The sequence below is a fragment of the Acomys russatus genome, chromosome 29 (genome assembly GCF_903995435.1).
Source record: "Acomys russatus chromosome 29, mAcoRus1.1, whole genome shotgun sequence".
Classification (NCBI taxonomy): domain Eukaryota; kingdom Metazoa; phylum Chordata; class Mammalia; order Rodentia; family Muridae; genus Acomys; species Acomys russatus.
The window spans coordinates 3,201,574-3,227,092 of record NC_067165.1 but is presented as its reverse complement, the minus strand read 5'-3'; the positions used below and the strand labels follow the sequence as shown (position 1 = coordinate 3,227,092).

At 46.4% G+C, this 25,519-nt stretch overlaps 1 protein-coding gene across 3 annotated transcripts in view; it reads right to left on the bottom strand.

Annotated features, from left to right (window-relative positions):
• Dab1 (DAB adaptor protein 1) overlaps positions 1–25,519 on the bottom strand; it is a 270,742-nt gene that overhangs the window by 28,813 nt on the left and 216,410 nt on the right. For all 3 annotated transcript variants that reach the window (XM_051170931.1, XM_051170934.1, XM_051170932.1), the window contains one exon: positions 22,347–22,406. In XM_051170931.1, the coding sequence (XP_051026888.1) occupies positions 22,347–22,406 (60 nt within the window). The remainder of the gene's footprint in view (positions 1–22,346; positions 22,407–25,519) is intronic.

Below are 25,519 nucleotides of genomic sequence, written 5' to 3'. Positions count from 1 at the left end.
CAGCCTTTGATCTGGGATTGTGCTGGAGGTGGGGGAAGGAGCGGGGGAGGGGAGGCAGTTTTGCCAGGTTTCCACAGGTCCTCAGTGACTCTGATTGCAGCTAGCTTTTCAAATTGCTGTGCAGCAGAATGAATTCTCTTCAGGAATAATCAGTGAGCATCCTACTGGGAGAACCAAAGGCATCTTGATTGATTAGGTAATGGATTAATTAATGCCTTCAACAAACATTGCCAGTGTATCTCCCACCTGCCAGGACCTACTAGGCAGTTGCTGGGGCTACAATGATGACTAATTAATACATGGACGGTGCTCTAGTGGGGCCATGAGATATAGTCTTTGTGGTCTGAGGTGGCCATGAGGGTGCGTGTGGGAAGGCACAAGGCTTTTAGAGCTAAGCTAGGGCCTAGGCCAAGGCTGCAAAAGAATCAATTCGATTATCCATTTAGAGGGCCCAGGAGGAATGGATTAACTTAAGTGATTTGTAACTGTGCACAGGTGGGTAGTAGTAAAGCTACCTAGTGACTGCAGGCACCTGAGTGCATGCTACCATCCCAAGTGCATGATTTAACAAGCAAGACACATGCTAATTAAGACTAATTCTCACCAGAATATCTAGCAGCACATGCTCTGCACCACCCTTAGCAGAGAGGAGACGGCCACTTTCTCCTTCTTAGGAGAGAGTCAGGAAAAGCTCTGCTTGGGAATAAGCTGAACAGGGCCGGGGCAGCTAAGCCAGGATGATAAACTATGTTGCTATGTGATTCTTCCCCAGAACGGGGCTGTCTGGCTGAACTTCCTATGATGGCGGAGAGTCTTGTGTCTCTCTCGTCCTGTCTGGTGGGAAGCATCTGCTGGCTATTGCACATATGTTTACTGGGACTGAATTATGAAAGTTACTGTGGTTTAGCGTCACCTTAAGTAGCCACGTGTGGCTTGTGACAGCTGCAAGAGACAGCTAGACAGAAAATGCATGAGAAAGGAAAAGGTCGGCTGTGCTTCCAGGGCTGGCCACTGTCTGAGCATAGACATCTCCTTTCTTGTGCAGCTTCTTCCATTCTTTTGAAGACTCTCCCCCATTTGCACTGACAGGAACATTTCTCAGGGAGAATTTAGTTCCTTGCTGTGTCTAGACAGAACCGTGAAATCAGTTTCAGTTTGCTATGCTAGCACCCACCTTCTGGATCTAAGTTTTCTCATTGTCTGGGCGAAGCCAGAGCCAGACACTTGTGGGTCTTTTAAATGGACGTTTCAAATGCAAATTCACAACACGAGTCAAGATTCATGTTTCAAGTGGAAATTCATGAGGCCTCATCGACAGTTAAACAGAATATATTCCACTTCCTGCCCAAGTGCGCCAGGCCTTAAAAGATGTGTGTGGCTCGACACTCCGGCCAGACTCAATGCCATGGTCTAATGGAGGGTCTCAAGCTGATGTGAGGACTTAGCATTGGGATGACTGAAAATTTGTTTCTAATTACACTGTACTGGGCTTCCGTTTGCAGCCAAAAGCCCTTCTTCCTCCAGCAGTCCTGAGGAATGCTTGGAAGCTTGAGAGGACATGCGTGGATGCTATAATGAAGACCTCATATTCCCTCAAGGAGCACAGGGTAGGCTATGTCCACAGGCCCTCAGACAATAAAACATTTGTAGCTTACTTCCTTGAAGTAAGCAGCACTTTGCTGCTGCTGTTGCTATTTTGAGATTTCTTTCTCTTCTCTCTCTTTTTCTAATTAATTTATTTTGAGATTTCTGAGACAGGGTCTGGCTATGTTCTGGTCTGGAACTGGGGAGAACAAGCCTCACAGTAATCCTCCTGCCTTTGCCTTCCAAGAGCCTAGTGCTGGGGGTAACAGGTGTATACCACCCTGCTTGGCTTGACTGTGCTGTCACTGGGAAAAAAGGATGAAGGGGACAGAACTCGCTCATGATGCTGAGTTGAGCTCAGAGGACTAATGTGAAGGAGCAGGAATGGCCTGGCAAAGACTGTGACTCCACTTTTTTATCTTCCCACTTTCATTTTATGTGAAGAAACCCTAATGTGCTCACATTTCAAAGGGTGGATTACAAGAGAGGGATAGGGTGGTTTGGGCAGAATGGAAAGAGATGTAGGATCAGCAGCTTCAGTACCAAATGCTGCCCAGTGTCTGTGCCACATCTTCCAGGAAGGTCCCTCGACCATGGAACTGGAGATCATCCCATGGAGGAGCGAGGGCTGATGGTGCCTACAGGGCTGATGGTGTCTACAGGGCTGATGGTGCCTACAGGGCTGATGGTGCCTACAGGACAGGGGTGCCGGGAGGAAGCCGTGCAGAGACTGCTGTGAAAACAGCATCCTGCAGGGCACAATCTCAGGCTGTCAGTTCCCTTTCTAAGGGGCTGGGAAGAAGAAGGAAGTATAGACTATAAGGGAAAGACAAAGAAGACTAAGGGAGGGCAGAGGAGGAATGTAAGAGGAAGGAGGAGAGGAGAGGGAGGGATGGAGGAGGAGGGAAGGAAAAGGGGGCAGGGCAAAAGCAAAGAAAAGAGAGGAGATGGCTTGAAGGAAGGGAAGGGGAGAGAGGAGCAGGAGGGGAGAAGAGGGAGGAGTGTAGGAGAAAGGGAGGGAAACTAGAAAAAAAAAAGGGATAGAGGGAGGGCAGAAGAAGGGAATGGTGTTTTTTTGTCTGGCAGGTGCTATGTTCTGTGCTCCCAAGAGTTTGCTGTGGTTAGAGCTAGACCCCGATGGTGGCCCTGCAGGGGAGTGAGGGAGCCCTACAGAAGAAGGCCACACCGCGAGGTCCTTAGGTCACACAGGATGACAGTATTCCTCACGAAGATTTTAGCAGATCTTGTGGGAACCTCTGAGTTGTCAACAGGGGTGTTGTAAAGGAGTGGGCCTCACCCAGTCAAGGGAAGAATTTGTTCTGACATCCACTTCCCCGTGGCCACTGGCCACTCAGCATAAACCTCCAACAACCACGAGCAAAATACAGTTTTTTTCTTTCTAAACTCAGTGGCCTCCAGCATTTTGTTGTAGCAAAGCAAAGGTGACAAAGAGATGAGGGTGTGTGGGTGTCAGATGTGGAGAAACCTGAAAGCACTGATTCAGAGGAACAACAAAGCCAACTGCAGAGGAAGCTGGACGTGGGACATGGCCTTTCCAATGCAGACACTGAAGCTTCCTGCTTGTGAACTTTCCCCGTTTTGAGCAGCGACCGAGGGGACTGTTGAGGACCTGCCCCATCACACCCTTTCTCTTTTTTACTCTTCTCCTTTCTACCTTTGACATCTGTTTTGGAATTTTGAGATGGCATGGTTGCTCCACAGTTCAGTTAAGGGGAAGGTTTTTACTGTAGGTACGAGGGAGGGAACGGCCTGAAGCATCTGGAAGAGTCCCAAGCAGAGAAAGAAGTCGAGTGAGTGTGGCCAGCAGACCTGGCGTGGCCATGGAAACAGGAGCAGAGTAGAGAGATGGGGATCGGATTGGGAGAAGAAGACAAACAAAGTGCAGGTCAGAGAAGAGCTGGGTACTTGTGATACTGAGGGAGCATGGGGGACATGTGCTAATAGGCACTGCAGGGAGCCATTTGTCCCTTCTGTCATGAGAAGGGGACTAACTCCTTTGGTAGAGGGGAACCAGCTTCACAAGTCCTCGAGGAATGCTAAGTTTTGTCCACCTGCCAGAATCTGGGGAAATATAGTTTCCTTTCAATAAAAAAGAGAGACTATAGGTCTTCATGCCTAGATTTTCTCAAACATACCCAGTCTAGAAACATGCACGGGGATAATGTTTATGGAACCATTTGCAGGCTGATATTGATTCTTTATTGAGACACAAACGGATGAATATTGGTGACAAAGGGAAGGGGTTGCGGACTGTGGTGCCTGAGAAATGATGGTACTAGTGTTTGGGTAAGTGATGGTGGTGACAGTGATGCCTGCTATATGATTGAGAGTCATGTGTCCTCCTCCATGCCATATCTATGCACTAAGCATCTAGGATCTGCTAAGTGTCTATTCTGTGGACATGACCTTGCCCATCTATTACAAGGAGAAACAAGAGAAACCAGGAAGTGCACACACAGCCACGGTTATGGATGAGACAGCTCATGTATAGCCACTAGTGTGTGTGCCTAGTGAAGAGCACATTGTACTACTTTCCTCCCACTACCTATAGCGTTAAACACATAGACAGCATCCCGCTCAGTCTCCAGAGGTGGGTAAAGCAGGATGCAGTGAAGACTTTGAGTCCTGGTACATTAGGGATGGGATGGTGGTGCTGGTGTGCTCATAAGGACACTAGGGGTGATGCAGATGCAGCTATTTCAGTGGTGACAGCAAGAGAGGGCAGTCATGAGAACTCTGTAGCTTTGCAGTTGGTGAGGAGTTCTGTGGAGAACTGTGCAGACTTCTGGGACCTATATCTAATCGGTGACCTCGTCTGGAAGCCAGCAGATCCCACATCAACAGGAGGACTTAAGAGTTTCCTGTTCCCCTCCCTTGGCTGGAGGAACAGGCGGAGAGATGGCTCTGCTGTTTTTAACAGCTTTAGACAGAACAAGAGGACTTGTACAGGCCCAGAGGGCTCAGGAAACTAGGAACCAAAGGCGGATGGTTCCCAAAGGCGGATGGTTCCCAAAGGCTTTCTTCTTTGAATTCTTTCTAACTCTTTCTTCATTTCTCTCTTCTCCTTTTAAAAGTCTACTATCCTATGTCCACATTAGCCAAAACTCAAGGAGTTTTCAAAACCTCCTAACAAGATTTGGCATGGCTTCAGGACTCCGCAAAGGGAGTGAATTAGAGTCACAGGAATGTGAAATTGGCTCCTGTCATCAGGCTGACAGGCTCTCAGCCCACTTTTCAGGAAGAGGGCAGGACACACAAGCAGAGTCCATCACTTTGCTTGATGCTGTCTTCTTGGGGAGACCACTGCTGAGGTCCAGATGGTCCCCAAATGGTAACAAGAAATATTGGATGGAGTTGAGACCAAACTGAGTGGCAAAGGCAGAATGCGAGCAAATCAGAGGCAATCACAAATGGGAGAGATGTCATAGCAAAGGAAAAAAAATAGCCAGCAGCCCTTGGCTGCTGCTCTGACAGCCGCTCGGTGCAACATGGTCTCCCCTCCTTCTCCACAGGACGGCAGCTTACAAACATGGGAATTCATTTCACTATTTGGTTATTTGGTTTTCCTTCTTGGATTTGCTTTTCAAAGTGTGAATCTGATGACCCGTGAACTCTCCAGGGTATCTACCATGAGCCAGGAACTAAGAGGCCTTGAGCTGCCCCTCTGAGCTATAAAGCAAGTGAGGTTAGGGAAAACTGAAGCCGACTAACTCAAGTCACTGTATGGGGAGTGTCACAACGAGGGAACCATATTGAGCATTTTCACAGAGAATGTGCCGTTTCCAGTCACAATGCCATTCGTAGAACAGAAGCCAACACCAGCCACTGGGAACAGCCAAAGAAAGCTTTCTGTTGTTCTTGGAGCAGAATCTGCTAAGTTCTCCCATCCCTTGAATTCTCTGTGATAACACTGGGGAGATGCTCATCTCATGAGGTTGTGTTAAGCATCATCTTCCTGTCTTTGTAAGGCTTACCCTTGCTGTAATGAAACACCACAACCAAAAGCAAGTCAGAGAGGAAAGGCATTCTATATTACTGTTCATCATCAAAGGATGTCAGGACAGGAACTCAAATGGGGCAGGAACCTAGAGGCAGGAGCTGATGCAGAGACCATGGGGGAGGGCTGCTTCCTGGCTTGCTCCTCTCGCCTTGCTCAACCTGTCTTATAGAACCAAGAACCACCAATCCAGGCATGGCACCATCCACTGTGGCCTGGGCCCTTCCCCATCAATGACTAATTAAGAAAATGCCTTTATAGGTCTGTCTACAACCCAATATTATGGAGGCATTTTCTTTATTGAGTCTCCTTCCTCTCATGTGATTTTAGCTTCTGTCCGGTTGATGTAAAACTACCCAGCACATTTACCAAAGTTGAGTTTTGCCCATTTTCTGGCTTCTACACAGGTACCAACGCATGTCTCGAAACTGAAACTTCAGGCATGCAAATTATGTGTGTGACTTACTTCCTGCTGTTATAGTAACAAGAGTTTGAGAAAAATCAATGTAGAAAAGGCAGAGCTGGGTATAGTGGCACATGCCTGTGACCCCTAGCTAGCACTCATGAGGATCACAAACATGGAATCAGCTGAGCTACAGACTGAGACATTGTCCCAAGAAAGTTATCTAAACAAGTAAAAGGCTTATTTTGACTTATAAGTTTGGAGGTTCCTGTCTATGGCTTATTGGCCCCATTGCTTTCAGCCAATGGCCCTTTGAGGAAGAATTGTGTGACAGCGATAAACCACTCCCATTATGGCCAGGAAGCAAGAGGCAAGAGTGGAGAGGTGTGAACCATTCCATAGTTCCCTTTGAGAGAATACTTCCAGTTCTCTAAAGACTTCCTGGTAGATCCCAGCACCTCCCAATAGCACCACTGTTGGAAACACGCCTTTAACATAGGATCTTTGGAGGATTCTGCACAAGCCTGCTATAGCATTACCTTCCATTTCCACCTCTCCCAGGCTGTGACCTCCAGGCACTCAGGAGGAGATGCTGATTCTCTGTGTAGGCCATATTCTGGCTTGTCTATCTCTGTCTAGGTATATAGCCTTCCCTTTTGCCCAAGCCACAGTTTCCACTCTCACTCTCTTACACGAACATGCTCCCCCATAATGTTGCAATGTGTGTTCTGTGAGACTAAGTAAAATCGTCTACATATATTGAGTAGGGCCACAGTTGGTTGGCACTGTTATTTATGCTTTGGACTCCCCCCCTCCTGCCCTCTCTCTAACCCCACTACCCAATGTAGACCAAAGAGGAAACAATGGGTCAAACAGTAACATTAAGACCTCATGTCTTCTTGGATTGGCAGAAGTTTGGGCAGGAGGATGACAATTCCAGCTGATACTATTCTAAGTGTTTTCTTGTAGCAACTAATTTAATTATCACAACTCATACGGGCACCATTAATACCCCCTCATTTTCAGAGGCAGGAAAAGAAGTGTAAAAAAAACCCAATAACTTGCCCTGGGTCACATGCTAGGAAACAGCAGAGCACATAGTTTTACCTAAGTGGGATAGCTTTGGCAATGCATGCATAAGGCTCAGGCTACAGTGTGGACATAAGGCAACAGGTATAAGATGACCTAGGTCATAAGAGCGAGGCGACTGGCGAGGGTCTGAGAGGAACAAGCATGAGAACAGTTTAGGAGCCTGTCCTCTTATAGGCCAGTCTGCTCCTGCATGGAAGGCGTGGCCAGCTGCTGTGCAAGTGTCAGCTCCACACAGATGCTCGAGAACGAGGACCCTGGTCGAAGGTGCCGAGAACAACATGGAAGCCGCCAAAGGGACAAGGCAAACAGGGCAGATAGTTCAGGAAATGGAGGTAGAAACCCCCAAACTGTGAGCTGTCAGGGAGAACCCCCAAACCGTGAGCTGTCAGCGTGCAAGGTGGGAAAGAGACTAACTGGCCTTAGAGATAAGGACGGTGATGATGGTGCAAACTCACAGACGAGAAGACGATGACAAGCTGACGAAACTATAAGCAGAGCTGGAGAAAGTGTCTCAAAGCGTGAGCATGGATGCCCATCGCAGACCTTCTAGAGACAGACTTTGTTTCCTTTTACTGTTAGCACGCTGGTCAATCTTTTTTTGTACACCATAGACAAAACAATAGTTGCCACATCAATTAAACTGCTTAAACTCATGGAGCCTGTTATAGGGGGCTTTGGGAGTCTCATTGAGACACACACGCTTTATTATATCTATGGCAGCAGGGCATGCTGGTTCGAAAAGTCACACAGCATAGTTAGTCCCGCTGTGCAGCCCTTGGAATCACAGAGCCAGGGGAAGCTGTGAAGTCCCGAGTGCAGCCCTGACCCCGCCATGGACTCGCCAGATGCCAGCATTTTGTTTCCTTTTGGAGCTGCTACAGAACGTGAGCTTTGTGCTTCCTTCAGTTGGGACTGTTGCTGATATAACTATTCTCAGGCCTCGAGATCCTTCATTTAGCTCGCGTTCTTTTTTTTTTTCTTCTTTGACTAGAGTTTGTTCATTACTCTTCTGTAACCACTAATAACGGCAGTTAGGGGGAAAGAAAGGAGCACAACAGGATGATTTATCCCGAGCAGTGAAATTACTGTATGGAGAGAGAAGGCGCGTCAGCACCGATGGATATTTATGGGGAAGCTGTACATTACGGCTTTGCTCGTTAAGATGCTGTAGTTAAGATTCTGTGAATGTTAATGATCTGTATTAGAGGAATAATGATGGGTTCGCAGCGGCGGCAGTTAACGGATACCCCAGCGCACCAGGTCTCCTAGCCGCTTGGTGAATGACACAGAAGGAGCAGCCGTGCACAGCACCTGTGCATGGAAGAACCACTGTGCGTCCTTCTGCAGGAAGTGACACCACCAACACCACCAGAACCAGCACCAGCACCAGCACCAGCACCACCACCACCAGCATCAGCACTACAACCACCATCAGCACCACCACCACCACCACCAACAACAAACAGCAGGGCCAAGATGGCCAGAAGCCTCCAGCTTTTGAGTCCCAACTATTCTTGCTTTAGAGGTCACATGGTACAGCAGAAACACGAACCAGTGTGGGATAGGGTAACCCCAAACTCTGGTTTGTTCGCCGCAAACCTTATTTATATCTGCTGTCCTGATATAATTGTTAGCAGCCCCCCCCCCCATTTCATTTTGTCAGTGGACCAGTTTGGAGAATAAACGAGGTAACCCTGGCTTTCGGGTCAAAGAGGTGGAAGAGAAAGGCAACTTAGGTCTCCTTCTTCTGGCTGTACTTAGCAATTTAAGGCTGCTGTTCCTCATCATTCCACTGGGTACTGAAGATGCTCACTGTTACAGCACTTTGGGACAATTTTGAAATACCAATGCATGGTGCCTAGCACAGCGGGTGCCCAATATTTGTTATTAACTTGCTTGTCATCCCTGCTGTAGTGGCTTGAGAAATGGCTTCCAGAGAACTGATATTTGAGAAATTGGTCCCTAGCTGGTGGTCCTGTTTTGGGTAAGTTCAGGAGTAAATCTTTGCTGGCAGAAGTGCGTCACTGGTACTGGGGTTTGAGGTGACATAGCTCCACCCTAATTGTAGTTTTTTTTTCTCTGCTTTTGGCTTGTGGAGACCCTCTGATCTCTGTTTCCTGCTCCTGCAGTCATGCCCATTGCTTGCTGCTGTGCTGCGTCACTGTGACAGACTCTTATGCTTCTGGAAGGATAAACCAAAATCAACTCTTCCATCAGTCACTTTTGGTCATAGCGTTTTATCACAGCAACAAGCAAGTGATTAATATGCTCGCTGTGAAGGACTGATTGCTTCTCTTCCTCCCCGCACTAATGCACTGAAGTCTTAGCTTTCAACGTGGCTTTCTCTCCTTCTCCCTCTCTCCTTCCCACATACACAGGCCATAGTAGGATGCAGCCTACAACTCAAGGACAGTTTCCATCATGACCTGGCACCCTGCAGCCTGCACAGGTTGTAAACACAGTGGCTTCTGTTGCTTAGGCCACCTACCTCTAGTGCTTTGCTCTCGCAGCTCAAAGGGGATGCTGCCAAACTCAAAGAGCTGTCTGTAGTGCTGTGGCAGGGTCAACACCATCCTGGGTTGTCTGTGAAAGCTGACTAGGAACACTGTAGCCTGGGGCTCTCTACACCTCCTCACCCCAGTCTAGCAGACGGAAAGCACCCTAGCACCTGAGGCAGGTGTCATGCATGCTCACATCTTAAAGCACTTAGTAGAATCTACAGAATGGCTCATGAAAATAATTGTGGCCAATATTTTCTGAGCACTTACTCTGTACCATAACGGTCATAAATGTCTAATATGAATTATTTACTTAAAACTCAAAACCCTCTCTGAGACAGGTGCCACAGCCGTCAATCCATGCTTTACGGGTGGACATACGGAGGCAATGGCAGTCATAGCTGGCACGGCTGGGAACTGAGGGATACAAAACTCAAGCCCAGCTATCTGGGCTGCAAAGGTCACACTTCACTGCACTCCTTTACCTCCTACCAGTTCTTTCTAGCTTATGACACAATGTTACTGTAACGCCATCACTTCTCTTACTTAATCTCCACAGAAACACAAGAAAGCAGCCTCCATGGAGTTTTCTGAGAGTCATAAGCCTAAGAAATAGAAGGCCCCAATTTACTCCCAACTCCATGTTCTCCAAGAGAAAAATACTTCAAAAGACCTCTGCCTTCCTGTTTCCATTCACAGAATTAATAGCAGGATCCTCTGGACAGTGGCTTTCAGACTATTCTCCTCCCATCTCTTTTATTCTAGAATCTTCTATGTGTTAGATTATATCCTTCAGAAGATGTACCCCTGGTGAGAAAGTCTTGAGGGCCCAACTCAGCTTCAGCCAATCTCCCCTTTGGTCTGCTTCTATAGTACTCTGCCCAGCATGGTTCATACCAATAAAGGCTCCTAGGTCTTACAAAAAGTCTGAAGACCACTCCTCTGGGATCCAGCAGCAGGCATTTTAACAGAGGGATGGAGTAGCTATTGTTTTATTCAGACATGATATTCCAAAGTACAACCCTGAAAACATGATGCCAGGCAGCTACGCAGGCAAAACTCACCCCACAAGGGATTCAGAGAGGGAAGGGATGCGGTTGCTGCTGTCTTTGGTTAGAGCACTAAAGACGGCTGCTGGTGAGACTGGTGCATGAGTGTTCTTAGATTTAGAGACACAAATCTGGGTGGACAGAAGTAACAAATACCCAAGAGAAGGAAGATACTTGGTCCCTTTCACCCCCTAAAGTTCATTTTCCCAAGTGTAGCTCAGGCTCTGGATGGTTTTCCAGGCATTACTTACTACTCCATCTGGCCAACTGGGTATTCCCTCTACACAGTCTTGTTCATAAATGGAATTCCAGAGCCTCGGACTTGCCTATGCCTTGACCTCTCCACCTTAAGAAGAATCAGTCTTGCCCCTTCTCCACCCTATGTTGTGGGACACACATGCACACACACACAGACACACATACACACATACATACACATATACCACACAGACATACACATACACACATATACACACACATACACACACATACACACACACACACACATACATACACAGACACACAGACACACAGACACACACATAGACACACAGACACAGACACACAGACACACACACACACACACACACACACACACACACACACACACATTCTCTATAGAAATCCCTGCTAAGTCCCTTGACAACGCATTTCCATGTATGACTGCGGGTGTGACTGAGTCTCTAGTGTGCTTTTAGCTTCCACAGACAGCGCCTCTCTTTCTCCCTCGTCCTGGCCCTTTCGCTATTAGTAATCTGGGTTTTCCGATTGCCTCCTTAGGCTTCTCTGTCCTCTAGTAACTCGTAACGAGCTCCCCTCTGTAAATTCCCTCTATTAAGCCACCTGGCATGTTTCCCCGAGTCTCCTGATAGCTGCACTTAGATAATTGTATTAGCGCTTTAATGGTCTCCCCACCTGCTAAGCCACCTGCTGCAGGCCACCAGACTGGCACTGAGAAACACAACTCTAATAGTGACCAGAGTCTTCCTGACACAGTCCAATTCCTCAGCTTACTCAGGACCTTTGCTTACTGGGGCCAGCTTCCTCCAGTGTGCCCGTCCTTTGCTCTGGGGACAACTTTCTGTGGCCTGGCCACTTGAGGTGACTCATCAGTTTCTGGGACTATGCCAGATCTTCTCTGGAGTATTTAGTTCCTTCTTTCTTTCCCCAGTGACAAACTCCTATGGTCTCCAAGATCCCAGCACAATGCATGCCCTGGCTGAAGGCTTCACTTAGTGCCCCCAGGCAGAGCTTTCTGTCTCCTATTGTTCTCCTGTGGCTTCTCGTGACTCATAGCCTTGCACTCATAGCCTTGGTTATTAATGTTGATCATTATTTCTACGCCTGGCCATTGGGAAGCGTCAAGATACTTCAGTGACCCATATTTTCTGTCTTTATATTAATAGAAAACAAAATATTGTCTCAAAGGTAAGAGGGTCACAGTAAATATTTGCTCACTAGAATGAAGAAATAAAGTCATTACAGAGCTCATAAAGCCAGGCTGTGATGGTGTACACCTTTAATGCCAGCACTCAGGAGGCAGAGGCAGGTGGGTCTCTGTGAGTTCAAGGTCTACAGAGCTAGTTCCAGAATTGCCAGGGCCACGCAGAGAAACTATCTTAAAAAAAAAAAAAAAAAAAACCCAAAATAAAAAACAGAACAACACAAACACTGTAAATAAAACAGAAAAAAAATGAGAAAGAGAGAGAGAGTGGAGGGAAAGGATGGAGGAAGGGGAAGGGAGGAGGAAGTACTCCTCATTGAAGAGGTTTTATATTCTGTTACAGTTCTAGGCTCTGGGATTAGGAAAGAAGGAATGGCCTATCAGTAGGGTGTACAAATGGAAGGCCAATGGAGAATTTTCTCATGCATCTAACACAACTGTTTTTGAGGGACTTGTATTTTGGGTGAGGTTAGAGCAGAAGGCTGTTTTAATGTTCCTCGTTGCTCTAATCCTGTGGCGATTCAGGGTCTGCTTCAGGATAACTTTCTTAGGCAAGACTAACAGGAAGTCCGCCTAAGTAGGAACGTAAGAAGGGGCCACCTTCCCAGTCACTTCCGTAAATGTGCGGGTTCAGCTTCCCTCCCCTTCCTTGGGTTCTCCTCTTGTGACATCTCTGTTAACTGCCTTGCAATAATTATAATTTCTGTACAATGTGGTGCTTAATGAGGAAGTGAAACTGACAAATGTTCAGACTAGATTTAATCCAATTATGCAACATCTTGATCCAGATTTCCAACTAAAGGAAAAACCAACTGCTGAATTGTGAATGAAAATTTATTTGCCATAAAAGATGGGAGTTGCGGGGGGGGGGGGGGGAGAGTAGTGAATAGTTGTCAAGAGAATTCTTGCAATTCTTCACTTTAATGGATTGACTCTTCCTACATTTGTAGCAGAGAGAAGTCGAATTAAAACTTGAGCAGGGAGAATGAGACAAACGCCGGCTGTCGGGGCACCGGGGCCTCGTAGAGAAATACATGGTGTGTGGAGTAGGAGAGGCAGTGATGACAAAGGGAGAATTTTCCTGATCCTCAGAAATGGGGCCACTTCCAGTAGGATTTGTTCTTTGGCGTCTACAGAAGTTTCATTAACATTAGGAGACTGTGGCAGTGTGCTTGGCAGAGCGAAGGTGCAGGCGTGAACACAGCATGGCCTGCCCATTTGATCCTCAGTCTAAATGAGGAAAGGGGTGTTTGAAGTCAGCCAGGACTGCTGGGCTCCAGGAGATAAGATTAATATTTATAGATATACTCGAAACAAAAGACCTTAGGAGACAGGTCCGAGGCCCATGTACTGATTCATAACAGCATAAAAGGGAGGAGCTAGCGACCAGAGGAGGAGGAGCTTGGTGGGTGGAGTGCTGACCTAACATGGTGGAGGCCTTGGTTTGATGACCAACATTATATAATCTGGGTGGTGGCACACAGAGCCATACTTCAAGAGCAGAAGCGGGGGGATCTGAGATCTGAGCACAAGGTCTTCCTTGGACTCAAGGGGTTCTTGAGTCTTGGATTAAAGAGATATCATCTAGAAAAATAATAAAACTGACCAAAAAAAAAAAAAAAAACCCACAGTATGCTTCGATGGGAATAGTGTGCATGCCTGAGTCACACAACCTAGGGTTTGACTCTTGGCTCTGCCACTCACCAGTTTTCTGAGCATGACTGATGGACCCTGCAAATCCCCTTCTCTATGTATCAAGTGCACACACCTCCCAGGCCCGTGATAAGAGAGAAAGATAAATGCAACCCAGAGTCCAGGCTGCCTGTAGTATATAACAGATGCTCTGTAAATTCTAGCTACTTTTTCTACAGCTAAATTAGCCTTAAATTCTTAGTACATATGGTTAGTGCCTGACACTATAAAACCAAGGAAGGCACTGAATTGCAGGGTGAATGTCAAACCCCATCACTAGGATTTTTTTTTTTTTATCATTTTCTTCCAGCGTAGCTCCTTTTCGGGGTGTAAAGCTAGATCTACTGCCCTGACCTCGAGCTTTCTTGAAGGAAACGAAGAAGGAACATATTTTCCAGATAGCCGTTCCATGCTGAAAGCTTGCTCAGGGAGCTGACTTGATTAGCAGCCGATAAACTGCTGGACATCCAAAGCACTAACTTCATAGGACAAACCCATCACTCACTGCTGTGTGTCTCCGAGTGGGCCACTGTGAGTCAGGGAGACAAAGAAGGCTAGAGCGGGGGCCTCTGTTATATCTGATTTGGCAGCTGAGGCATTAGGAGAGGCATAAAGGGTAAACACTGCCCACTTTAGATGGACAGGGTGGCAAATGGAACACGGACGGGTGCGTAATGTTGAGACCCCACTAGGGCAGTTCCCTTTACAAGGCAGAAATAATTAGAGCCCTTTTATGTTGCTCAGATATTCTTAGAAGAGGGCTCTAGGTCAGTAAAGCCGCCTTGCCCTCTGGACACCAGCTCTGATGGTCTGAACACTCTTTCTTGTCTCTTGTCATTTCACTTGGGTCTCTTGGTCATAAAATAAAATAGAGGCAACTAAGACAAACTGAGGCAGCAAGCATCGGGAGAAGCTTAGCAACCAGGGACTCCATCGGATTTGAGCTATGCACAAACCTCTCTCGTACCTAATTCACTTGGCAGCCTGAGGCCCTTACCTGTACATGCCATGCACACACCTCACTCCAAACAATGCATTTTAGTAGCCTGTCAGGACCTAGGCCCCAACCCCTGTATCAAGCTGCCTGCGTATCTCTCTCTGAACAAAAAAATGGAGTAAGTCTCCCTGCCTTAATGATCGTTAAACTGAGATCCTATTGAATCTTACTCAAGCTGTGTCTTGGTATAGGAGGTAGCAGGGTGGCTGACCTGGGCTGAACTGGTTTTGTTTGTCTGCATAATAAGGCAAACTGTGTCCTTAAAGTGATTTTTTTTGCCAAAATAATAATAATAATAATAATAATAATAATAATAATAATAATCCCTATTTGCCATCTTACGCCTATGCACAATTGTGTGTGTGCATATAATTAAAATCAGGTGCATCATGGGAAGGGGCCTGACCTGTAGAGAAATAGTCATACAACTTAATCTTAATAAAAACAGATCACCATCACCCCCAAACCATACTTCTTGGTACCTTTTTTTGTACCTCATAACAGGAGCCCCACACAATAATTAGGGTCCCTGTGTCTTGTCACTCACATGGGTCACTGTCAATCTTGACAGCGCGCTCTTTTCTAATCTGTGCTGTGGTGACATCTGAATGAAGTTTCCTTGCCACTTCAGCAATCTGTGAACACCTTTATTTTATTCTTGAGTAAGAAGTCAAAAACCTGGAAAACACTTAGCCCAGAGGCTGACTACGGCAAACTGTTCCCTCCTTGGTACTTGCTTCTCTAGGTTCCTCTACAAGCAGCCTTCATCCTATTTGAAGATGGTGGTCTCACACACGTTGAACCTCCCAGGGGCCCAAGGTGTCAGAAGAGGATGGGCAATGCTCTCATTATGCAGAGGAGGAGAAACAGCTTCCAAAAGTTAAAGACACTGAGAAAGACCTCAACCAAGGATGAACTGTGGCAAGGCATCTCCTAATTCCTTTGGCTCTGAATCCATGTTTCATGCCAAGGCAATTAATGTCCAACCCAATTGGACATCAATTTGACCATCTTCTTATTGCCAAAACTCTTGAGAATCTCAGTGAGGCTGATTGTGAAGGCTGCGCAGGGAGATTTGGATTCCGATAGAATACAGAATTATTACTGAAAATCAGAAAGCCTTTTATGCCCAACACACCTATGTGAGAGTTTTCAATGGGGGCAATTAGAAGATTCAGGATAAAAACTTTTTTCCAGGCATAAAAATATTACATAGGGGAATGAGGACCACTCTTAGCTAAAACAACATGAAGGTTTGGGTCTGTATCATTGAAACAGTGTATCGGTGTCACAGTATCTGAAACAGGCACTCAGGGGTCTCAGTGTACCTCTCTCTCTGGCAGCCCGACAGTAGGACAAGGATCACACTCGATGACTAATGCAGTGCAAAGAGCTCTCAAAAATAAATGAAGGTGCCATGCTTAGCAGCCTGTGTCTCCACTCCGGAATGGACATTCCTGATAGTCGCTCCAAATGCCCGGGTGTTTGGCTAAAATCATATCCAGCATTATGAGCCGGCAGGTAGAAGGAATATTGGCATTTCTTCTCTCTTTGATAGGCTGATGATGAGTTCATCAGCTAAGAGTGCTGTTAGGTCAATACGGACTCAGCAGTCAAAAGACCCTGCAATTGAATCGGTCTCCAAGGGGCTGGCACTGTGCCTGGAGCTTGTTCTAATCCTGCTTTGCTCAAGTTACCTTTTTCTTCCTAAAATCTTCCTGCCCCATCACCAGGCATGTATGCCCTTGGCTTTGCAAGACCTTTCCATAAAAGCATACCCGTGTATTTAAGATTAAAAAAGAGATTAGCCCCCGTGCAAAGCTTCCTACTGTCAAGACCAAGAAAAGAGAGAAAAGTGTGTATTTCTAGGTGAGGGTGAGATTAACAACTACTTTGTCTTAGAGATCCCAGGAAATCGTGGGGTGGGGGGTGTGGAATGACCCTAAGAAGAAATCTGTTAGAAGGACATCCCAAACTCACGTTAAAGTAAGCACGCAAGAACCAAGTCCTGTAGAAAGCAGGGTAAGAAAGGCCTGAGTTGAGTTGTGAGCCAGGTAGAGATAGGCTGTGGGGTGCAGGCCCGGGTAACTGAGCAGACCACCAGCTTCTGTCTGTAGCTGGATCTTGAGCCAGGTGAAAGAGGGTGAGCACTAACAAACAGTAAACTCTAAGAATCCCCAGACTCTGGAGTCCTTGCTCCATCAGATGGTTCTGCTGTTAGGGCCATTTCTACGGACAGATGTGACGATGAGCTGCTGCTGGGATTTTGGGACAGCGGAGCGCATCTCGTGTCTCCTCTAAGACCCACAGAATGAGACTGGTGCGCATGCGCAAGTTTTTTTTTTTTTTTTTTTTTTTTTTTTTTTTTTAATGGGAAGAGGATTTACCATCGACAACATCTCAAGGAGACCAGAAATCCCAGGAAGTGTTCCTTCAGAAATAGTATGTGATTTCCTGTCCCCTGGCACTTCACAGATAATTAGGTAAAAGGAATGAAATGACAGCTCTGAATTCCCACTGGGCCCTGTGCTGATTGAGACCAGCTCACACCATCCTCCCACAGAACCCTCCAAGGCAGCCACCAGCATTAGCTCCATCTTCAGATGAACAAATCGAGACTCAGAAAGGCTAATACGGCAGCCAAAGTCACAAAGCTAGGGAGTGAACGGTGAGGCTGAGCTCAAATCCAAGTGCCTCTGATCACAAAGGCCATGTATGCTTCCAGTCCCTGGAGAACACCGCTCCCTGACAATGATAAAACATCATTAAAAGTTCCACGGAAGTGAATTCAAAACAGCAAGGTCCTTAGGGATTCAAGGACAGTTGCAGAGAAAAAAAAAAATGTCATTTTAACCACACCTTGAATGTTGAACCAAGAGTGTTTTCAGCACTAGTAGTGAGGTGTGAGGGGAGGATGGAGGTTTGTGGTGAGAGGAAGGAGGGTGCCTGAGAGCTCCGGGGTTGGGAAGCGAGGCTACCCAGTGGGCTGTCCTACAGAATGAGCAAATCAGGAATCACCTCAGATAACGGCAAAATACAGGCAAGTCGACACGAAAAGAAAGCAGTATCAAAGAAACAAGTTATTTCAACTTATTATAATTCAGCAGTGATTTCACATGCCGACTGCAATACATGAATTGCATGAGATACCCTCCCATGCACTCTGCCTATATTCATGATATTTTGCATTAAAGCTAATTTCCACCAAAATATAGATTCCTCCCCCCCTGAACTTGATCTAGGATAGACTTGAGTTACTTGGGCAAAGGAATGTCTTAGCCTCAGTGGGCTGGGGACTGCAACTGGATACACCTGCTACAGGACAAGACGCTACATGGAAGAGAAGGCTTTTGCCTTTCCGGAGGCTATCCTAGACTGTAGCCAAGCAAACACACAATCTGTGAGCAGGCTCAGCAGGGATGAGCAGAGCTGCCTCCTGACCCACAGCTGACTTCAGACACCTAAGTCAAGGAACCCTGGGAAAGAAACCACATGCCCAGCTCACAGACCCGGATGTAGCAAAGAACACCGCTGCTCAAACCTGAGTTTAGGGAAGGAGATTGTTTTGTATTAGTGCCATGAGTGCATGTGTTGTCTTCCAAACCTCTTGTTCCAGTCAGTCTTTAATGGAATGACTCTCCACTAGAGTTGTATCTGAGTTCGCATTATAAAGAGCATTGAGGTCAAAGAAAATTGAGAAATACTTGAGTTATATAATATATATTCACAACTCAAAATATATTCCTATCGCATATTCAGACATAAATACACACTAGCATTCATTGTATATTTTTAAATGTATTTAACACCTGAAAGCTTTAACGCTTTAATTTTTGGAATCACTGATGAACAACTCATTGGTCAATGCTCCTTGAACAACCAACACCAGCTTGGAAACATATGCTGGCTTTCTTTGTTCTGTTAAGAAGACAGATAAATCTCAAGAGACACTCAGGCAAATGACTGGGTGGGGTTCAAGGTCGGCTTGTCTCCTTTTATCTTGTTCGTAGCTTATATTACTATATTATTACATATTATATTATATTACCAGAAAAGCTTCTAATTTTTGAAGGAAAGTCTGCAGCTAAATGTGGCTTCAAGTTAATCTGTGTAATTGCTATTTTTAATTCTAGATGATCTAAAACTAGGTAAGAAATATATTTATGCAGTGTTAAAATGCAAGAATTATAGTGGTCTTTAGATGAGTAAGTAGTAAAATTGATGGACCCTCATCCCCTCTCTAGCCTTCTTTGTGACCTATAAGTGGCTCCAAGGGCTTCTGAGTAGAAAACTAACGGCGATTCTTAATTCTGTCAGACGATGTCCTCACAATTTTATGATGTGTCGGTCTCTCTTCAGAAAGCGTTAAGCACTGCCTGACTCTCAACAGTTGCCACGGGGCTCCAGCTCTGAGCCCATCCTCAGGCAGAAGAACACAAAAACAAAACCCTAAAATAACTTTGCCAAGTCAGCAAAATGTTTTGGCTTTGACTGCTGTGGAGCTGCAGTAGTGCAGGTGTGCGCGTGTACGTGCATTTCCATGTGTGTGTCCAGAAGGCCATCTGTCATCTTGGTGATCCAAACTATGAAGGAAAAAAAAAAAAAAAAAACACCCCACAGCCATTTATGAAGGTTGGAGGCGGAACAGGGTACAAGCTGTTGAAGGCACAGTGTAGGGAGCTGCTGGGCAAAGGACTGCTACAACAGCAAACACTGTCTCTGTATGACACAGTGCTCCAGAGCTTAAGACATTAGCTGTGGGTCCAGAGACATTCATTCCTTCCTTGCCCAGACACTCACTTTCAGTTTTGTACACTCACTTGCTCACTCACGCTCGCTGGAGCACTTGCTGTGCACCTAGTCTGTGCTAATGCTCCCTTCGCAATCAGGTTACAGATAAGGCATGGTTCCTGTCCTTGGCAGACACACAGTGAGGGAGGTAGAGAGGGAAGGTGACCACTTCTGGTAGGTATCTTAAAGCCAATGTATTCAGTTCTACACTGTATACTGAGTGATAACTATAAACTCATAGAATGGAACAGTCACGGCTTTCTATCACCATTACAAACACAAAAAGACTAAAGACTGAATAGAGACCAAGACTCAGCCAATGTCACAAAGCCAGTAATGAAGCCAGAACACAACCCAGATCTCTGTCATAACCCGGAATATTCATTACCTCAGTGCTCAAAGGCAGCTACATTTTAGGTACGGTGCGGGGTTCCTGAACCTACAAGAGCTGTGATTTCACTGACTAACTTGAGAGATCACAAAATCCAGTAGCTCACATTGACATATTAAGAAAAACAAACAAGACAACAGTCACTGTTACCATTTCAAAGGGCAGCACAAAAGCACTCAGGAAGGTGGGTTACTCTGCTTGGGGTCAAGGAGGATTCCCAAAGGAGGTGTACACTCAATTTGAGAAGCTGACTATGTCCAGATTGTCAGTCCAAGCATTGCTTGTTACCGCAACAAATAGACATGCCCGCAATCAATCTAATTTACATCCTCTGCTAAGGACTTTTCCAAGATGTTTCTTCCAATTTTCCAAAGATGAAAGGTAGGCAAGTATCTTTAAAAAAATTTTTTTAACAGATAATGACACATTACTCAGATACCCTCGGTAAGTACCCACGGGTGACAGCTACACCCAGGCCTTTCTCCTGTTGATCAGATTAGTTTTGTAGATGGTGGAAACCTCCAGGCAACTACTGGGGGGCTTGGAGGACTGAGCCACCAGGCACTTTGCCTCCCTGTGGAGAACGTGCAATAGCCCCGCAGCTTCCTGGCAGGGTCCCTCTGCTCTGTTTCTCTTTCTGGATAAGGACAGAAAACAAGTGGCACAGGCAGGATGTTCCTGGGAAGGACAGTCACAGCAGACAGTGCATTATCAGAGGGGTGGGGCTTTCAGCTGATGCTTATAGGGCAGTGAGGCAGCCAAGCAGAGAGGGACCCAGGGGGATTCATGTACCTCTATAAGGCTGGGGTAACAGAGGCAAACACTCCAAGACACACACGATTTTATCTTCAGGTCAGCAGTTTCCTTTGGATAGCTGACAAACCTTGGACCAAGGAATACACAAATGCCACCAAAGCTTGTGGTGGGCAGGGGGTGGGATCTGAATGTCTGTCTTCATGTTTGTGAGCTACAGCCTGAGCCTCATGCCTCCTGCTTCTCTCAGGCCTTTGAAATGTGGGAATGTATTATCACACGGGGTAAACCTAGGACTTAGGAAACAGCATGTGAGCAGCCAATGGATTCTGTCCATGAAGCCATGGGTCTCCCAAGCAAACCTCCTACTATGCTTAGGTGATGGCCTTTTAGGGTACTGAAAGATAAACAGGGAATCTCCTTCAAGTGGAAGAGCAAAGAATTCTCATAGATTCCCTCTTCAGGGTAGAGTCAATGGTCTTTCATGCAATATTTGTAAGCAAGTTTCTTGCCTGGCACCCAGCAACCAGGCCTCACTTTTGGTAATTCAAGGACCTCGGGAGACTCATGCTGGTGGTGGGAAAATGAATAGTAATTCATAGGGGAGTTAGTGTTACAAAGCCACAAAGATGTGGGTGATCGGACCAGAACCCCCCAAATATTCCTGATAATTGCACGAAGGCATATCAGGCAGCAGACAGAGCAGGAGGAAGGCAGGGTTTGGAGGGCCCGGCCAGGAGGGGACCAAGAGACTTGTGAACTGATGGCACCCTTTAGACAGCCTGTCTGCCAGGCTAAGAGGCTTAGGTTGTTTTTTGTTTTTTGTTTTTTTTTTTTTCCCCTCCCTTGGAGCTATTAAGCATGGAGAGGGTGTGACCAGAATGACTAATAAAATCAGAAAAACTAGGGCAACAAATAGAGCGTGTTTCCTCGCACAGCTAAACCTGTCAGGTGTGAGTGAGTCAATCCAGGACAAAGTGAGCTGAAGGAAACTGAATAACAGGGGATGGACTGATCGAAACCCAAAGAACAGCCCCGTCCTCGGGATGCTGGTGCTGGGAATAAGAAATTGCCTTCAGTGCCACAGTAGAGCTTGGTTTTCCTTTCTGGCTCAGATTCCTGAGAAGACTCCATCAGGTGGAGTCCAGATGCACTGGGCACTGTCCTCACTGTGACATACCCACTTGCAGGCTTCTCTGCAAGCCTCCCATACGTGGCCTTTTCTCTAAGTCCCTGCAGATGGGATGGTTCCTTACACACCTCAAAGGGCCTGGCCAAACCTTTCATTGATCCTTTGAAACTTCTCAGCCACTGACAGATCAGACTGGTAGAAAAAGACAAGAGCATCCTATATATGACCATGTACTAAAAAGCTTTTGGATGGACACTTTTATCTTGACACATCTGGGACCTTGAGTCCCTCAGGCAGAGCTGCTTGCATTCTTCAGCCCCATCCCTCCCCACTCACAGGAGCATACCTTTGTCCTGATTGGCCCTGCTCATCTGTACCACTCTTCCCTCATGTCTCTGTCCCTGTATCCACGAGAAACCATATGTGATGCAAAGGCCAGAAGAAGAGCCTTCTACCAATCGCAGCCTCTACATGATCTGGCCGCTAAGGCAGATGTACTTACACTTACAGGTTGACTTTTTGGCACGTCATAAACACCTTCCTTCTTTTGGCTGGTGGGAACCTATGGAGAAATAAAATTCAGCAGTCAAAACATTGGTGTTCCACTTTTTTTCTTTTTCTCTGTGTAGCTCTGGCTGTCCTACAACTCGGTCTAGAGAGCAGGCTGGCTTTGAACTCATGGCGATCTCACTCTCCCGAGGGATGGGATTAAAGGCTTATGCCATCACCCCTACCACCATCTTGCTTGGTGTTCCACTTTCAAAAAACCAAAGCAGTCACACATCTCTGCAAGCTTGACTGAGAAGGCTCCTAAGACAGGCCCAGCACTCAGCCTGAAGGGGTGGGTGGCTTTAGCCGTGGAGGTCTTCAGCCAGGCTCCTTCCCTTGGGAAAAATCATATCAGGACAGGGGTAGCCATCTTATAATAAATCTCTGCTCATGAGCCTTTCCCAGAATCAAAGACCAGCTGCAGAGACATCAATCTTCATATGGCAGAAATTAAAAAAAAAAAAAAAAAGAAAAAAAAAAAAAAACAACAAAACAAAACCCAACAACAACAGTCTGACTTCATTCGATTGAACATACAGGATGCTCAGGTGTTACGACTTCCCTTCAAATAATTAGAAATAGTTCGTGGTTGGGCATATAGTGCTAAGACTATCAAAAGTTAAGTCCCTGGTACTTGTCAGCCTCTACTGGGGTTGTACACAAGCCGTCTGATAATCACAGAAAGGACCCACATGATAGGGGAAGTGAGGCACCAGGATCCGGAAGTTCCTGATTGATCCGTCATCGCTCCCCCTTCTCTTCCTTCCCCGGCCCATGCTTCTGGCCTCCTGGGGCTGCTTGCTGCCTACAGCACCCTGAGCAGGCCACTGAGCCCCTCTGGCTCTGCTGCTCTCAGCAGGCCTGATCAGTGATGCCTCCCACTCAGGTTATCGTAAAAACGAGAGTGAGACACTGGATATCAGATAAGCAAGAACCACAGAGCCCCAGCATTCTGCATTATGTTAGGGTGATAATTTCCTTTGTCACACATAATCATATACATATGTATATGAACACATTTTGTGATATTAATAGTGTCGAATATGTCTCTAACGTGTCAATCAAGGGCTCTGCACTGAAACATTCCAGATTGGAAGCACTCATTAGCCACTCTTCCCTCACGCTGCCGTGGCTTTGCTCTTCTCTGCAGAGACCAAGAAACAGTAGATTTATAATGCCCTGACAGAGGGACTGTCTTTCCTGCAGGCTGGATGCTGCAGACAGAGTGTGTCACAACCAGAAGACACCCTATGAATACCCACTAGGTAAATCTTCCATACAGAAATACTGGGGATACTGAAAATAAAAAAAGTGCTTGCCAAGCATGGACCAGCCAGCTATCCCAACCATTAGCCTAAGAACCTTCATTGTCTTATTTTTACCCTCGTTTAACTTAAATGCCTGATGCCAACCCTACTTTCAAACTATAGAAGGGCAGGCTCAGAGATGTTAAGGACTTTGCCCCAAACTTCAGACCTGGTGGTGTTCAAACCCAGATCTTTCTGGGTACCAAAATAAGACTTTTGTTCTTTAGTATGAGTTAACATGGCACGAGGCAAGTCTATGAGCTAGCAGGGTTGTAAATATTTCTCTCATAAATAATGATATAATAACCAAGATGACTCTTTCAGAACTACAGTCCTCCCTCCTTGTTATGGAGAGGAGGAAGATGAGGCCCGGGAGAGGATCCAGCAGTCAGGGAGTGGGGCAGCCAGCATCACAGCCCAGGCTGTTTGCTGTTTATTGCCTCACAGTTCAGGTGGCTGCTTCAGGTACATCCTTCTTTATAAAACACCATACTCTGCATTCCCAGAGGCCCATGTGCATCCTTGCAGAGAACAGAACCATGAGTGAGCATGGCCGGGTGGAAGATGCTCTTCTTGAAAGCTAGTTTGCAGGTATCCAACGAAGGATGTAATTTCTTCGGTCCTGATAACTGGGCTCCATTTAGAAGGAACCCTCCTTGAAGGCCTACGGAGTCCTTGGTAACGACGGCCAGTAAATTACCCGCCCTCACTTTTGTTTTCACGAGCTCACCCTTTACCGAGCAGCACAAGGGAGTGTTCTGTTGCCTGGAACTCACTGCTCACTATAGGCACTTAGCACAGTTGAACCTCGGCTGCTACTCAATTATCCCCGCAAATGGAGAACAAGCCATGCGGTGGAGAAACCCAAACTGTGCATAATTGAAAGCACTTTCTACTTGGCTCTCCCATGGGTGGGATGTCAAATCTGCTTGTTTGTCCGTTAAGATTTATCTCAGCCGGGACGTTTTCTCCCGAGTCCCGCCTGCCTCTACAGACCTGGTTTGTTTGGAGTTTTTGGTCTGTTTTGTTGCACCTTTCACTGAAAAAACAAAGTCCCCAAGCACCTGTTATATGCCAGATGTCATTCTGGACAGTGAGAATGGAAGATATGGTCCTGAGTCAGCAGAGCGCCTTGTGTTGGGAGCAATGGAAATGCACGTAGGCTACTAACTCAGAGTGTGAAACAGGCTTTTTCTATTCCTGAGAGCTATGACAGCACATGCTGCCCATGTGTCTTCAGCACCACAGCCTGTAAGCTTGCTCAGCACAGGGCACATACTCGGTCATCCCTTGTACTTCTATCTGCAACTGTTAAGCAAAGACATGGCTCATCAAACATTAGCCAGTGAGGGCTAAGGTCCGTGGGTCTGTCTTCTCTGCACAGGTGATCTGGTCCATCCCTAGGGACAACTGCAGGACACAACAGTGGTGTAGAGTGGTCCAAACTGTAGCCAAGGAGGGGAACACCTGCTTCCTACTCTGGGCTCGGTTACAGATTTAGAGGAGTTGTGTTGCTCTTTGAGCACCAATTTCCTCACCTGGTTAACAGGAGCATCTAAGGGGTTATCTATAAACTACTTGAGGACCATTGCAGACCTTGCAATGGTCACTGCTACTTTCCTAGGTGCCTAGCAGATACTTAGGGCCCCACAGATGCACTTCTGAATGAACAAGGAAAATAGAGGATAAGTACTCTAAGAATTACACCTCAAGTGATATATACTGCGGGCACATTCAGGTTGACAGTGTGGTAATTACATGTGGAGAGGCCACCCAAGGGTGTGCTGGGTGAGAGAAGGCTAGCTTTACTGTTTCAAAT